Source organism: Pecten maximus, chromosome 2 (assembly GCF_902652985.1).
Source record: "Pecten maximus chromosome 2, xPecMax1.1, whole genome shotgun sequence".
Taxonomy (NCBI): domain Eukaryota; kingdom Metazoa; phylum Mollusca; class Bivalvia; order Pectinida; family Pectinidae; genus Pecten; species Pecten maximus.
Genome location: NC_047016.1, coordinates 24,834,856 through 24,849,638, shown reverse-complemented (window position 1 = coordinate 24,849,638; position 14,783 = coordinate 24,834,856). Strand labels below are relative to the sequence as shown.

Genomic DNA, 14,783 nt, shown 5'->3' with positions numbered 1-14,783 from the left:
TATGACCCTCATGATCAGCCGACCACAGGGTCACGTTACTATCGTATCCCTTAGTAAACACTTCATAACAAATTACTATGTCTGTATCTACGGCAGATTCGTCTGTCTTACTACAATTTTCTACCTACTTGCAGAGACGTGTATATGGGACGTTTTGTCTCCATTGACTTAATACTTCTGTTTACCCACAGGGACTTGATAATTAGTTACAGTCTACATGTATTTGGACCGCCCCCCCCCCCCCCCCCTCCCTCCTCCTAGCGTATAGCACATTTTGAGACGTTTTGGTGGGCTAGATTAGAATTTGGCAAAAATGACATCCCGGGTGGCAGACATACATGTACATGTCTCAAGTGTGTCACAGGTTATAACAGGAAAAAGAGAAAACTAAGTAGCGAGACCAAGGTTCGAACCCAGGACCCTCCCAATTCTAGACGGACACTCTACCACTGCATGAGCTACCTGGTCGCCGATGATCAACCTAGTCCAGTTCCGCAACATTCCTCTCTCCTTTTATCAAATCTTCACCCCCAAAGACAACAGGTTCGGATATCCCGTTGCTTTAGCATCCTCCCAAAGGATTTGCAAGCTCGCTAAATATGTAACAGGAGAAAGATGGAAGCCAGACAGGGGTTCGAACACGAGACCCTGCAAACTCTACACGTACACTTTACCACTGAGCTACCTGGTCGCTGGTGCACTAATACATGTTTGATGAGTCTGCGGTATGTTCGTGTTTGTCTCCTTTGGTATACACTTGTATATTACCGGTAATGTGGAAAACTTTTAAATTTTTTATGATTGTTCCAGCACTGGCAACCTGTCTTTCCCTTGGTTGTCATTTAGATTAAGAAGATATTTATCAATTTAATCTCTTTCATTTGATCATATAAAAACAGTGAATATTTCCCCAAATATTAAGTGTAATCGCTTTACACATACCTTGTATTACTGATCAGGTTGATGTTTAAACGGGAATGGACTACACATTCTTATCAAATATCTGCATTACCTAAAACACTGAATTTTTTGGGAAAAAGAAGCATGCAAGATTTTTTTTGAGAGTCAGTCAGGTTAGTAGAGAAAGTTTGACTGTATTTGACATATCAGCCTAAGTCATGAAAATGTAAAATTAAAAAAATTGGTTATTGAAGATCAGAGAAATGTCAACAACAAATTTAAAAAGAACGGAATTGGGTTTTTCTCAGTCAGTTCTGATGGCCTGTGTAAACACGTTATGGAGATATAAAGTTCATTTTACACAATTACCTGCTTCGATTGTCTATCTTTTAAAATTAAGTTCGTCTGTGTATAGTTTTTTTTGTTTTTGTTATTTTTTTTTTGTGGGGTTTTGTTTTATAAATCCTTGCAACAACTTTTTAAGTCATGTAGAATATGATTCTTGACAACTTGACTACAGTAAGAATTTAGCATTCAAAATCCATTGCGCTCCACACCATATTGTTTATTGACAGTGACATTTTCACAATTATTACATTACTTAATTAGAATACTGTGTTATATATTTCTTGAATCCACTCGAATATAGAAATATTTCCTTCATTTTCCAAATCTGTAATTGAAATAATTGTAGAATATACATGTATGTGTTTGCAGTAATAAGAAAATATTTTTTATTAATATTAACATATTTGGTGTATCAATCCAAAAATACTTGTTGACATATACTGCATTACTTTTGGTCGGATTTCAATACACAGAATGTAAGATTTTATTAATCAATAGATCTGGCAACCTCACCTTCTAACAGGTCAAAGACCTTTGATATGAGACTAATTAATGAGTATTCTGAGTTTCCTCTTGCCCCACCACCGGAAGTTAGACACTGACAAGCTCTCATACAGTTGTTGACTTGAGTTTAGGAACACATTCTCAAATGACAGATGATCATATGCTAAATTAAGGGTGGGATTTTCTCTAACTTGAAGAGTTGTGCCCCTTTGTTTTCTTTCCTATACATCTTATTCTAGCAGATTGAGATTCATATTTGTTTCCAATTGTTCTACTCCTCATTATATACATCTGATGATATTTGAAAGTGGGTGAAAAATGGAATAGGTTTATTGTATTGAGTCGCATTGACTTCATTTCTCCAATTCATCCAGTTCAAGAAATCTGGAAAATCCATTTTAGTTTCCATGTAGGTAACATTTCATTGTTATGGTTGTTTTACTTTCTATTGTTGGGGCAGAGGACATATTCATATAAATCAGATATATAACTCCTATATAACATGGTTTACACTTGGTTATTTGTATACTTAAAATTAGTTTCCTTTCTTTTGATAATATCTCTGTGGTTATAACTTCTAGTCTCTCACATGAGTCTTTACACTTCCTTTTAGTAAATATCTTCAAAAGTTTCTTCTTATTTCTTTCTGTTTCCAGTTTCCTTTTGGTTAAAAAATTGTCATATTTAGTGGATTTTGAGAATTGGTTGATTTTCAAAATTTGCATTTGTTTTGCAATACATATACATCAATTTTTTGCATGCCTCTGTAACATATATATATATAGAAATGTGCTGCTTCTTCCTTTTTAACAATAATTTCAATAAAATCTTTAGTTTGGTTAAAACTTCCTATAATGTTGTTGAACATTTTGAATTGGTGGATCTGTCAGATCAGCACATATTCAGCACAGTAGTCCAAGATAACATTCCGGTTTATATGTTTTTCTTCTGTATGGCTAACTTTATGATCTTTTCAAACTTGGTCTTGGGCATTATTTGGCTGGTCTGATTGTTGTTTAAGAATCTTGAGGCACTATGCTGGCTCCCAAGGAGGAGGGGTGGGACACAAAAGGACAGTTCAACAATTTAATAGCACATGCATTCTGTAGTGATGGTCCCAAATCTTGAATGCTACCAGGTTTGTTTTAAGGAAGGACCTTTACCTTCATTAAAGACCACTGGCGCCAGGCTGGCAAAAAAACTTGAAAATCTTCAACTGAATAACCTTGAGGCCAAGATACCTGGTATTTGGGCCTGTATTATGCTGATGAAGTGATACAAAATGCAAGGTCACAGCCGTCAAAACTGTTTAAATGTTTAAACCCTTTTTTTCTCAGTATCAAAAAGAGGTCCAGAGAAGAAGGTGATTCATACAGGCCCATATGGCCTCTTATTTGGTTGCTGCACAATGCCTTAAGTACTCTTTCATACTCGGATGTCAAAGGTCAATGTCACTATTTCTGTCAAATGAAAACCAGTTGCTTGGAATACGACATGTAGCTTAAGATTTGAAAGACAAATGTTAAAGATAATGTGACTATAGATAGAAAAATACTGCACATATCAATGAAAGACCATGCTTTCCCTACATGAACAAGTATTAGAACCCAATGCTACTGGTCACACAATACTTCTTTTATATATTCTTTACATGGATGGATAACGGCAGCATTTTAAATACTTTAATATATAAATACTTATTATCGGTTAGCTTGTAATAATGAGGATTATTATATCACTCATAATTCCTTTTAAAAAGCATGATATATGCTTTTGTTAAAGGATGGGAGATAAGTCTGTCGTCCTTAATCTAATTCAAAATGTAGTCTAACTGTCGAAGAGACTGAGATTAAGACCGAGCCTGTTGGTAAAGGGAAATAATCCTACATATTATTTGATTGTGTCCACATGAGGAGTTATATGTTACATATATATAACCACCGAGGAGACGGGTAGTATTGGTGAATTAAAGGCAATTAAAATATATGGCGGGGTTAAGGTTTGTTCAACCCCTTGATACTGGGGTGACGCCGATGTGCTCAAATACTGCTCTAGTATTAGTATGCATATATATTGTTAAAGTAATGGTTAATTAAGTTTGTCTAGATTATTCGGTAGGCTATTATAAGGTTATGCAGCTATGTGTATTGGAATAAATGTTTCGAGTTTATTTATCTCTTCGTCTTTATTTAGATAATTTATGATAATAAATCATCGTCATTCGACAAAAATCTTCAAATAATCGTAAATTAGACGAAACTCTTCAACGAGCCGACGCATTTCCCGGAAAAAATGCATGCGGAGATGACCCCTAAACGTGCACCTGGTAACAGTCGATTATATAAACGCATGAACTTTCAACTCCGTATGTTAAATGAGGAATCTGGACAGGCTGAGGGAGCAGTTGGAAAAATAGTGTTCTGAAAGAGGAACTTAACCGATGTTTTCACGGATTACTGTGTTTTGGATGTAACAAGTCGTATTGCGTGACACGGTAGGTTAAAGATGAATGTTTCTAGATGACGGCACAGTATATAGTATGCGCCGTGTCAGTTTGAATAAATGCGTTTATCAGTCGATTGAAGTGTGGTGGGGTGCTGTTTCGCTCGTGGCGGAGATGCCAGCCTTCAGGGATAACCTGATGGGGGTAGCTGTAGTTACCCACATCCAATATGGCACAGGGCGGAAACGGTGAGTATTAACTGATGTGAATTATCAATGTTCTTCGTCTTTAAATGGCATTCCGAGTAAGCTTATCGATAGTTGGTTCAATATAAATAAAATCTGAAGCGATGAGTTAGCGATAATTGGTGTAATTAAGCTGATGTTAAGATCGTAAGTTTTGGTTTTGGTATGATGACGGTAACTGAGATTCTTCAGATGATGATGACGTAACTGGTTTGTATAAATTCATTTAAATCTAAAGCGCATTAGAATCGATGTATAATTCAGTAAACCATTGGCTTAAAAAATTTCTCAGAGGAAAAAAAATGTTGGAAAGTATATACTTTTATTCTGTTCTTATTTCTACTACATACAGGTACCTTCATAACGCATTAGTTGCATTTTGTTTACATTTTTGTAAAATCTTGACTATTCCATTGTTTGAAAATTGCTTAACTGCAACAATCGGGTATTCAGACGGAACAATTTGTTTCTATACCCTGCGTCGCAACCTATACTACAATTAGTGTATCTATACGCATCAAACAAATTTATCTTATTGTCATACACATGTAGTAGGTTTTTATTATTATACAGTGGTCTTTGAGAACCCCACGGACCGGTTTGCATTGTAACGGAAGATAACATTGAGGTAATTGTGCATTTATAATATGTAACTACAGTTGATGGAAACCTGTTGAATGTGATAACTTATTTGTTTTTTATACCAGAGAAATAGTTATAATTGTGATGTTACTCAAATTAAAAACAATACAGATTAACAAACTGTATTATGCTTGATTACGAGTATTTTATGAAGAAAAAAAATGTGAAGGAATACTTGACTTTCGTTGTCCCGTCGCTTGACGGGGGCGGGTCAAGACCTTACATATATGGATTGAATAGATTTTTTAAATTTTCATAGCGGCTATGAATACCAGTAGCTAGCTACATATCCCGTGGCGCGCTGTAGCGCGCCTCGGAGGATATGTAGCTAGCTACTGGTATTCATAGCCGCAATGAAAATTTAAAAAAATCTATTCAATTCATATATTTACACAACCTTGATGTATACGACGAAACGCCAAATTATTAGAACAGCCGGGAGATCCCGCCTATGCACCACGCCATTGTTTTAATGTCATTCCGCATTTTCCGGTCTTTTTTGTTTAATTTTGTATGAAACAAAAAGAAAGAAGTATTAAAGTAAACATAATATTAAATACAATCATTCAATATTTTTAACACTTATCTCGTACCAACGTTATCGATCCAAGGGAAGCTACTCTTCCTGTCTTACTGTCGATGGCGTATTAATATGAACCGATTAATCAGGTGATTTGCACGAGAGACAATGTTTTCATACGGTTTTCAAAGTGTATTCATGGTCATATGTTTGTTGTTTTCACTTGGTATGTTCATATCAGCAAACCACATTAGGAATGTAAATATAACTACATACATTCAGTGAATGTTACATATACAGATCCTGCTAGCAAATCAAAGAAAAAATGCGCATTATATCAAATCCTCCAGATGAATGTTTCTTTCTGTTGTAGATTTCATTAAACGAAACAGGTCAGTATACAAGTCAAACAGATTTGAGTTTAATAGTTCATTATTTGTTTGTTTGCTTTATTCTTTATTTAAGACCTCTTTTAGTTTTTTCAATTTTGTTTACTACAGATGGATTATGACGGTGTTTTTGATATATATATTAAACTCTTGCTAAAGCATTACAATCAAGATATTTTACAGCTGTGTGGTCGCACCATGTACCAAGAACAGTTTGTGTACATCGTGCAGTTATCGTGTTCACAATTGTGCGATGGGCTATGCATATATGCGATGTATATAAGATGTATATAAAATGTAATACATTGATATGCGTAAATATATAAACCGAATGTATTTGTAATTATTATACCGTTGTTTATTGAAATTTATCCGGGGATGTGTGGTCTCAGTCATAAATGATAGGTGTGATCATGACGTGTACAAGTGCATATACCAAATTGCATTTTAAACAACGCCGAGCGTGCTAATCTACCTATGATCTATAGCTAATATATGGAAAATGATTTTTATGTTTGTAAATCTACTACAATTACGCACATCATATGCAGTAAATGTTTCAGTTTAGGACTTACCCGCATCATTTTTCAAATTACCTTAACAGATACCCGCATCATAGATTCACTGCCATCATGCCAAAACTAACGATGTTAATATCAGTTTAATTTCACCAAGTATCGCTAACCCATCGCTTCAGATAACATTTATATTGAACCAGCTATCGCTACTCTTACTCAAAATGCAGTATTTAGTTGAAAAACATTGATAATTCACATCAGTTAATACTTACCGTTTCCACCCTGCGCCATATATGATGTGGGTAACTACAGTTACCCGCATCAGGTTATCCCCCGTGAACATTTTACCTTGTACAGAGTACACATACCACTGCCATACTATATAAAAAAATGAAAATCACATTTTCTATGCAAGTGCCATTGACATAGATATGGACACCGAAAAAACTTCATCAATACTATAAGAATCTTAACACATGTGCCGACATACATGGTTGTAATGATGAATCAGAAACAGGGGATAACGCGTGTGAGTATGATGCTATTTTAAATGGTGGGATTAGTGTAGAAGAAATTGGTGGATTGATAAAAAAAACCCTCACAATCAACAAAGCAGGCATGATGGAATTGCAAATGCATACATGAAAACTACTTTAAATACTTGTCTACCCATTTATCACAAACATTCTAATTTTATACTTGATACAGGCGTAGTGCCGGATACCTTCATAACAGGAATTATACTGCCAATGTCTAAGAATAAAGGGTATCCTTATGACCTTGACAATTACAGGGCAATAACTCTAGTTCACAACTACAAAAGTGTTTACGTCAATTTTAAATAGCCGTTTGTTATAACAGGCGCATACGCGGGATTTAGGAAGGGGTACTCAACAATAGATAATATTTTTATTGTTCATTCCTTGACTACAACTTATCTATATTTATTGTTATTGATGGTTTGTATACAAACACGAAATCTTCCGTTAAAAATGGCGCTGAATTATCTGTAATGTTCAATTGCAATGTCGGTTTAAACAGGGCGATAATTGATCATCATATACTTAAGTGACTTGGTAGATTTTTTTCTAGTTAACAATGTAGATTGGTGTGTATATAGTTAACACATTAGGTGTTAATACCATTGGAACATATCTGAAGTTATTCATTAAACTTAATGCAGATGATACCGTTCTAATGTAAGAAACGCCAAAAGGATTGTAGTCTGCGCTGAATGCTTTTGAATTATAATGTTCAAATTGGAAGCTGTAGGTTAACACCCAGAAAACAAAAATTATGATATTTACGAAAAAAAAAAATTTTCCAAAGCGAAAGAACAACTAATTCAGCAGGCTCAAAAGCATTATTTGCAATACGTGGAAAAAATAGAAACTTTCCTTTCCCAAATGATATCCAGTTTAAATTATTTGACTCGATAGCTTTGCCAATTCTAACATATGGTGTGAATATTTGTTGTTTTGAAAATAACACGCTAATTGTAATGATTCAAATACAGTTTTGTAAGAGATTTTAAATGTAGACTATGTATGTACATGTTGTATTTGTAAGTGTATGGTGATCGTGAGTATCATTCTGTGTATGTATGAAAGTATTTGGTATTTGGTCACGTGGGTGTCATGTCGTGAGTGCTTCTCAGATTTGAACAGTGACAAACGGACAGTATGACTTACTGTGGTCGGTACCCAGCGCCCTTTTCGATTCGCCTGTAACCCTCAGAGAACTCCTGCCAACAGTCACACTTGACACAGACTAGCAACAGTACAGTTGTCGGATGCCTCTAGATCTGGTAACCATTATTACCAAGATTGTGTTAGTATATATAGAGTCAAAGGGACACTGTTTGCAAAGACGGCCCTCCACTCGGGAAGCCTGATAAGTGCATACATGTGTGAATGATCTACTTTCGTTTTGTCATTACAGTATTGTCTGTTTCCTTTTGTGTGACAATGGTGTTTTACATGTTGTAGGTTTTTTCTTTATGTGTGTTGATATCCTATTCAAATTGAAATTATTGTAAAATGATAATGTTTTGTTATAATCTAGTTAATAGTCATGATAAGCATTCTGATACAATTTACAAAATTATGTACAAGCTTCATAAAAATAATGTCATCAAATTTAAGTGGTTGCAAAATATTAAAGATTACTTGGTAATGCTGAAATGAATAACTTATGGATCTTTCAAGAAACATGTACTGTAAGCAAAACATTACTGAAAAACTCACTTAAATCAACGTTACACGATCAATTTATCCAAAGATTGAATAATTTCATAACAATATATTCTAGCGGCGCCACTTATTTTATCTTAAAGAACAATTTCGGACAAGAAAAATACTTGAAACGGCTTGGGAAGAAGGATAGAGAAGTAATAGCTAAACTAAAAATATCGAATTTGAAATTTCCCAGTTAAACCGGAAGGTGGACAGGTATGGTGAGAGAAAACAGAGTATGTCCTCTCTGTAACATAGATGTTGGGGACGAATTTCGTTATCTATTCATTTGTAACCACAGACAGACTACTGCACTGAGGAAAACATATATATAGAAGAAGAGAAGATTCGGCGCTATGTCGGAGATAACAATCGCTTTAATTGAATAAAAAGATTTTCTTGTAAAAGTGTATGTATATGTAATGATATAAAATGGGATACTTGTTCTGTGATAAATAGAGAATATTGAATGTTTTCCCGTTTAATATAACATATATTTCGATATTTTCCCGAGACCAAAGTAAGGTGTATACATGTTGTGACGGTTTATCGGTAATGAAGTCCTGTTAGACAGAGGTGTATACATGATGGTAAGACGGTATATATATGAATAACGTAGTCCCGTAAGACAAGTTTATATATGATGAGACGGTATATTGGTAATGTAGTTGCATTATAGAGAGGTTTTCATATGTTGAGATGATATATTGGTAATGTAGTCCCGTTTGACAGAGGTGTTCATATGTTGAGACAGTATAATAGCAATTTAGTCCTATTAAACAGAGGTGTATATATGTTGAGATGATGTATTGGTAATGTAGTCCCGTTTGACAGAGGTGTTCATATGTTGATGCGGTATGTTTGTAAAGAAGTCCCATCAAACTGAAGTGTATATGTTTCGGCGAAAGGATGGCGATGTTGTCCCGTTAGACAGATGAGTACATTTGTATACATGTTGAGACGGTATTATGACTTAATTGTAATTTATCTTAATTAATTTCGTGACAAAACTCAAAAGTTGTATAACAAAACACGAGACAGTAAAACAATAGATTTATTCAGGAATGAATATATACACATTTTTGATTATGTATATAAAAACAATGCTAAGCGTAACAACGCAAATGCTATTTACATCAGTATGTTGTCATGGGAATGCAAGATTCTGTCACGAACACGCTGGCATTGTAATTCTCTAAATCTTCCTAATGTTCTGAGCATACACTACTTCATAGTTCCTATAAAATGAGATGGTCGATGTAGCTTATCACCAAATAAAAATGTTACATTATGGTCACCCAACAGCTTCCTGTTCAAGTTCATATTTGATTTGTGGTATCACTATCTACATGTTATCCAAGATCCAATCCCTGTGATAAGAGGTACTCGCATACACGGAAGGGCCGACTCTACAGTTCGCGTTACCCCACGATACCGCTCCCGCATGTACCCAGATACCATCCACCAAGCACTGGAGAGGACCGCCACTGTCACCCTGGAAAATACAACACCACCACCAGTTAATAACTAGTGTGTATTAAAAAAAATCAAGGAATGGATCTTTTATATCCAAATACATAGCACCAATGTTACCAGCAGACACGGTATTCGCTATCAATAAAGCCGTCAAGATTCCGGAGGAGAATCCTGCATGTTAGGACAGATAACCCGAACGAGATGAAACATTGCAACGGTACTGTAATATTACTATCTAAGCAAATGTGTAGTCATTTTCATTAATCGTCATAGTATACATTCAAAATTTTACAAAAGACTATCTTTCTTCACAACATTTTTACATCTTTTATGTAAAGGTTAGTCCGTGTAATGATATGACCAATTTGGTACATATTAATTGATTATCTCAAAGGAAATGCATTTCGCCAGTTGGTTATTCAAATAAATGGTCTAAAGCACGAGAAATCGATATCTAGTTGTGAACCTACATAACAGGAGCCTTTTGGTTCCGAATCCGTACAGATCATATCGTCAGTGACAGGATAACCGAACTCGATGCCAGCCTGACACTGTTCATTGGTCACCACAGGTGTTTGAAGTTCCTGAAGGATTCTCGCTGAACTCGATGGTCCTGTGGAGCGGATACTATATATCATTCAATGTTGCTACATTTAATGCATTGGAAAATAACGTTAGTCCAATTTGATTAATTGGTAAATAGAAAGGTTATTTGAGATAAAACTTGGAAAATGCAATAACAAAATAAACGATGATGCTGAAAAGTCGACTGAGGAGGAACAGATGATGTAGGTGGCAACGAATGCGGCAAACCGTCTGCATGTGATTTGGATTTTCCTTTTGCAGTCTCTTGCAGGGAGACACAAGGTGACCAGATCTACATTGATTTATTTCCCCGTACATGTATTTGAACTGTGACTGAGCAATCACCTTAGCTTGCACGAAGAAAACTTTGAATAGAAATGCAATACATTTAGATGAAACATGTTGAAATGCCCTGTGTCATTGATAACTAAATATTACAAACCTTTGTATTCTCCCCTGCTAGTTACATAACTAACAAAATTACAAACATTTGTATTCTCCCCAGCTAGTTACATAACTAACTTTACATTACAAACCTCTGTCTGCTCCCCAGCTAGTTACATAATTAACTAAATATTACAAACATTTGTATTGTCCCAGGTCAGTAACATATCTAACTAAATATTACAAACCGTTGTATTCTCTCCAGCTAGTTACATAACTAACTAAATATAACAAATATTTGTATTCTCCCCAGCCAGTAACATAACTAACTTTATATTACAAACCTTTGTTTTTTCCCCAGCTAATTACATAACTAACTAAATATTACAAACCTTTGTATTCTCTTCAGCTAATTACATAACTAACTAAATATTAGAAACCTTTGTATTCTCCCCAGCCAGTAACATAATTAACTAAACATTACAAACCTCTGTCTGCTCCCCATCCAGTCACATAACAGATACTGCTCATCAAGTCCATGGTGTCATTTGCCAGCCCGGGTATTGGTTTAATGTAATTATTAAACCTCGCCTTTTTCTTAAGCTTCATGATTGCCAGATCATGTAGAACTCCACCGTCATAATCAGGATGCTACACAAACATACACACATTATTATAAGTAGTGGTTTTAAAAATGATCAACCGTATAGTATTACACTATTATGCTAGTTATCATAAAACTTTTTATCATTATATTAATCATGTTACTCTATTTCATCATTTTGACCTAAGAATGGATCAGTATTGCCTTCCTTATCCTAGGAATATAACAGTTATCCAGATCGTCCCGGTTTAAAGAATTTGAAATCATTTTAAGATTTAAGGAAAATATCAAGGGAAATCGTTTACTATTCATATGCTCGGGTTTCTATGTATGTGATATGTGTGACTGATGTCAAATTACCTTAAAACACCCGTAACTCAGCTAAATAGTCGTAAAAAAGCTAGTATATATCTGGTACATACAAATCTTTATCTCTGATGTAATATACGATACACATGATGTAATAAATATTATACCTGTTATAATGTATGATATACCTGATGTAATATATGATATACCTGTTATAATGTATGATATACCCGATGTAATATATGATATACCTGTTAGAATGTAGCATATAACTGTGTTATGAACAGTATATATGATGTAATAAATGACAATTGTAATGTTATATATGATATACCTGATGTGATATATGGTATACCTATTGCAATATGTGATAACCTTATGTAATACATCTGTATATGACAAACCTGATGTAATACATGTGTATATGATACACTTAGTGTAACATTGACATACATGTTGATACCTGATGTTATATATGATATATTTAGTGTAATAATGATATACCTGATGTAATATATGATATCCTTAGTGTAATATAGATGTCTGATATGCTTAGTGTCATATTTGATAAACATGATATGATATCTAACTGATATAACTTTGGATATACCAGATGTAATATAATATATTAAATATAATTGATGATATACATTATGTCACATATGATATACCTGATTTAATATATGATATAACTGATATTATTTATGATATACCTGATGTGTTATATGATATAATTGGTGTAACATATTATATACCTGATGTTATATATGATAAAGTTGAAAGTGTTTATGATATATTTGATGTAATATATGATATACCTGATGTAATATGATATAACTGGTATTATTTATGATATTCCTTATGTAATATATGATATACCTGATGTTATATTTGATATAACTTATAACATCTTATGATATGACTGATATAATATACGATATCTTGATATAATATATCATGTACCTCTATTATTTTCTTCACTTTTATCTCTTTTTGACCTCTTGTCTTCTTTTCGTTCTTTTTTCGGTCGTAATCCCCTACTACTACTCTGAATTTCCTTTTCCTTCAAAAGAAAACAGTTTAACACACTATTAAGAGGTCTGTAAATTACAAAAAAGTTGTCAGTTGTGTCACGGACATTTCTGCAATACGAGCAAGGATACACATGTCTAAACGAATTTATAAATACAATCCATATATCAAATTCTGATTCCATAACGAATATGTCAGTGTTAAGTTCATGCAGAAAAGTATTAATTAACATTAAAAGTGCAAAAGAAAATTCTAAAGATGCCGTACATCGAGAACTTGAGAAAATGACTGGTAACAAATGTGTGGAATTAAAAGGAAGAGTATCAACATAGGTGATTTGAATGCAAGAATAAAATAGACTAAGCAAAGGAAACCACATTGATAGAAAGATAACAAGATTTGTTATACTGTATATAATATTATAAATGAGGATTTGACAGAGAAGGTAAAAACAGCTTGAAATGATTGTAACAGCTTATACAAAGAGTCCCGTTCTTTATTTTCAAAGCAAGAGAAGTCTGCGTAAAACGCACCAGAGAAGCAAGCAAGTATTATTTCGCAAAAACTCAGGTGTAAGGAATTATTTAATAAATACAGTAAGAGAAAACGAGTTTGCGCTCATCATCTCCGTGTTCTGCCATTGAATGGATATACGGCCATTTGTTGGAAAACTGAGGGCGTCGGAGAAACAATAAATTATAGCAAACACCACAGTATCGCATTAACCAACTAGCAAACAAACTGATATTTAAGCATGATTTTATAATGCATTAAATATAAGTTAGAACATAAACGTCAATGTGCAAAGTTGGGTGGGGATATGATAGTTCGTGTGACTTACTCTCTGTTGTGGGTACAATGAGCCGCCGTCAGTACGGTATCGTCACTAAGAAGTGTACCGCCACACGAAAAGCTTCCCTTGTATTTCAATTTCACCTGCCATGGCCACGCATCCTCGGCTGCATCTGTTCCCCCAACAATGGCAGGCGGCATGCCCGCACCATTGTTTCCGCCTTCCACTACAAGAAACAGCAGTTTAATGAAGTACTGATGGTTTACTATAAATCTATATCGGTATGTCTCCTTTTAAGATAGCAGTGTAGCAGATTGCAAAATTACTTCGGAAATGAAGTGTTTCGTGAAATAAAATGAATATTTATATTTCGTGAATGCATGGTAGCGTAACAGTCGTAACTGAAATGTTATATTGATAATGTATAAAGTATACATGCGACTCAACATTATCATATTGACAATCAATCGATTAATAAAATGAAATAAATAAATAAATAACACAAACAGAAAACAAAAAAACAAACAAAAACAAAAAACTTAAAATATGTGGTATATCTTACCAGGCAGCTTGGCTCCCAGAGCGAACCCACAGATGGACAGGACCAATAGAACCAATCGTGCTTCCATAGCTTCTTCGAATTACTGATTGTCAGCCGAAACTGGTATTTATATGTTCTAATCATTCCCTCCATCAACTTTGCTTCGGGCAAATCATGTAACAATGTACGGTCTGTAAGTGACACAAATTAGATCTAATCTCTGAAGAGAAATCGTGAAGGAGTATAAGTCCATTATCATCAGTAAAATATATTGACACGAAACCGTCAGAACCCTACAGCTAAGATGTAATATCCC

The 14,783-nt window shown here is 34.4% G+C and overlaps 1 protein-coding gene across 1 annotated transcript; it reads right to left on the bottom strand.

Moving 5' to 3' along the window:
• Nucleotides 1-10,073: 10,073 nt before the first annotated feature.
• On the bottom strand, nucleotides 10,074-14,555 carry LOC117342249 (chymotrypsin-like protease CTRL-1). The gene is made up of 6 exons (XM_033904314.1): nucleotides 14,489-14,555; nucleotides 13,975-14,152; nucleotides 13,065-13,164; nucleotides 11,677-11,839; nucleotides 10,690-10,832; nucleotides 10,074-10,238 (listed from the first exon to the last, which is right to left on the bottom strand). Exons 1-6 carry the CDS (start codon nucleotides 14,553-14,555, stop codon nucleotides 10,089-10,091), a joined length of 801 nt encoding a protein of 266 aa, XP_033760205.1. The 3' UTR covers nucleotides 10,074-10,088.
• Between the last annotated feature and the right edge of the window lie 228 nt (nucleotides 14,556-14,783).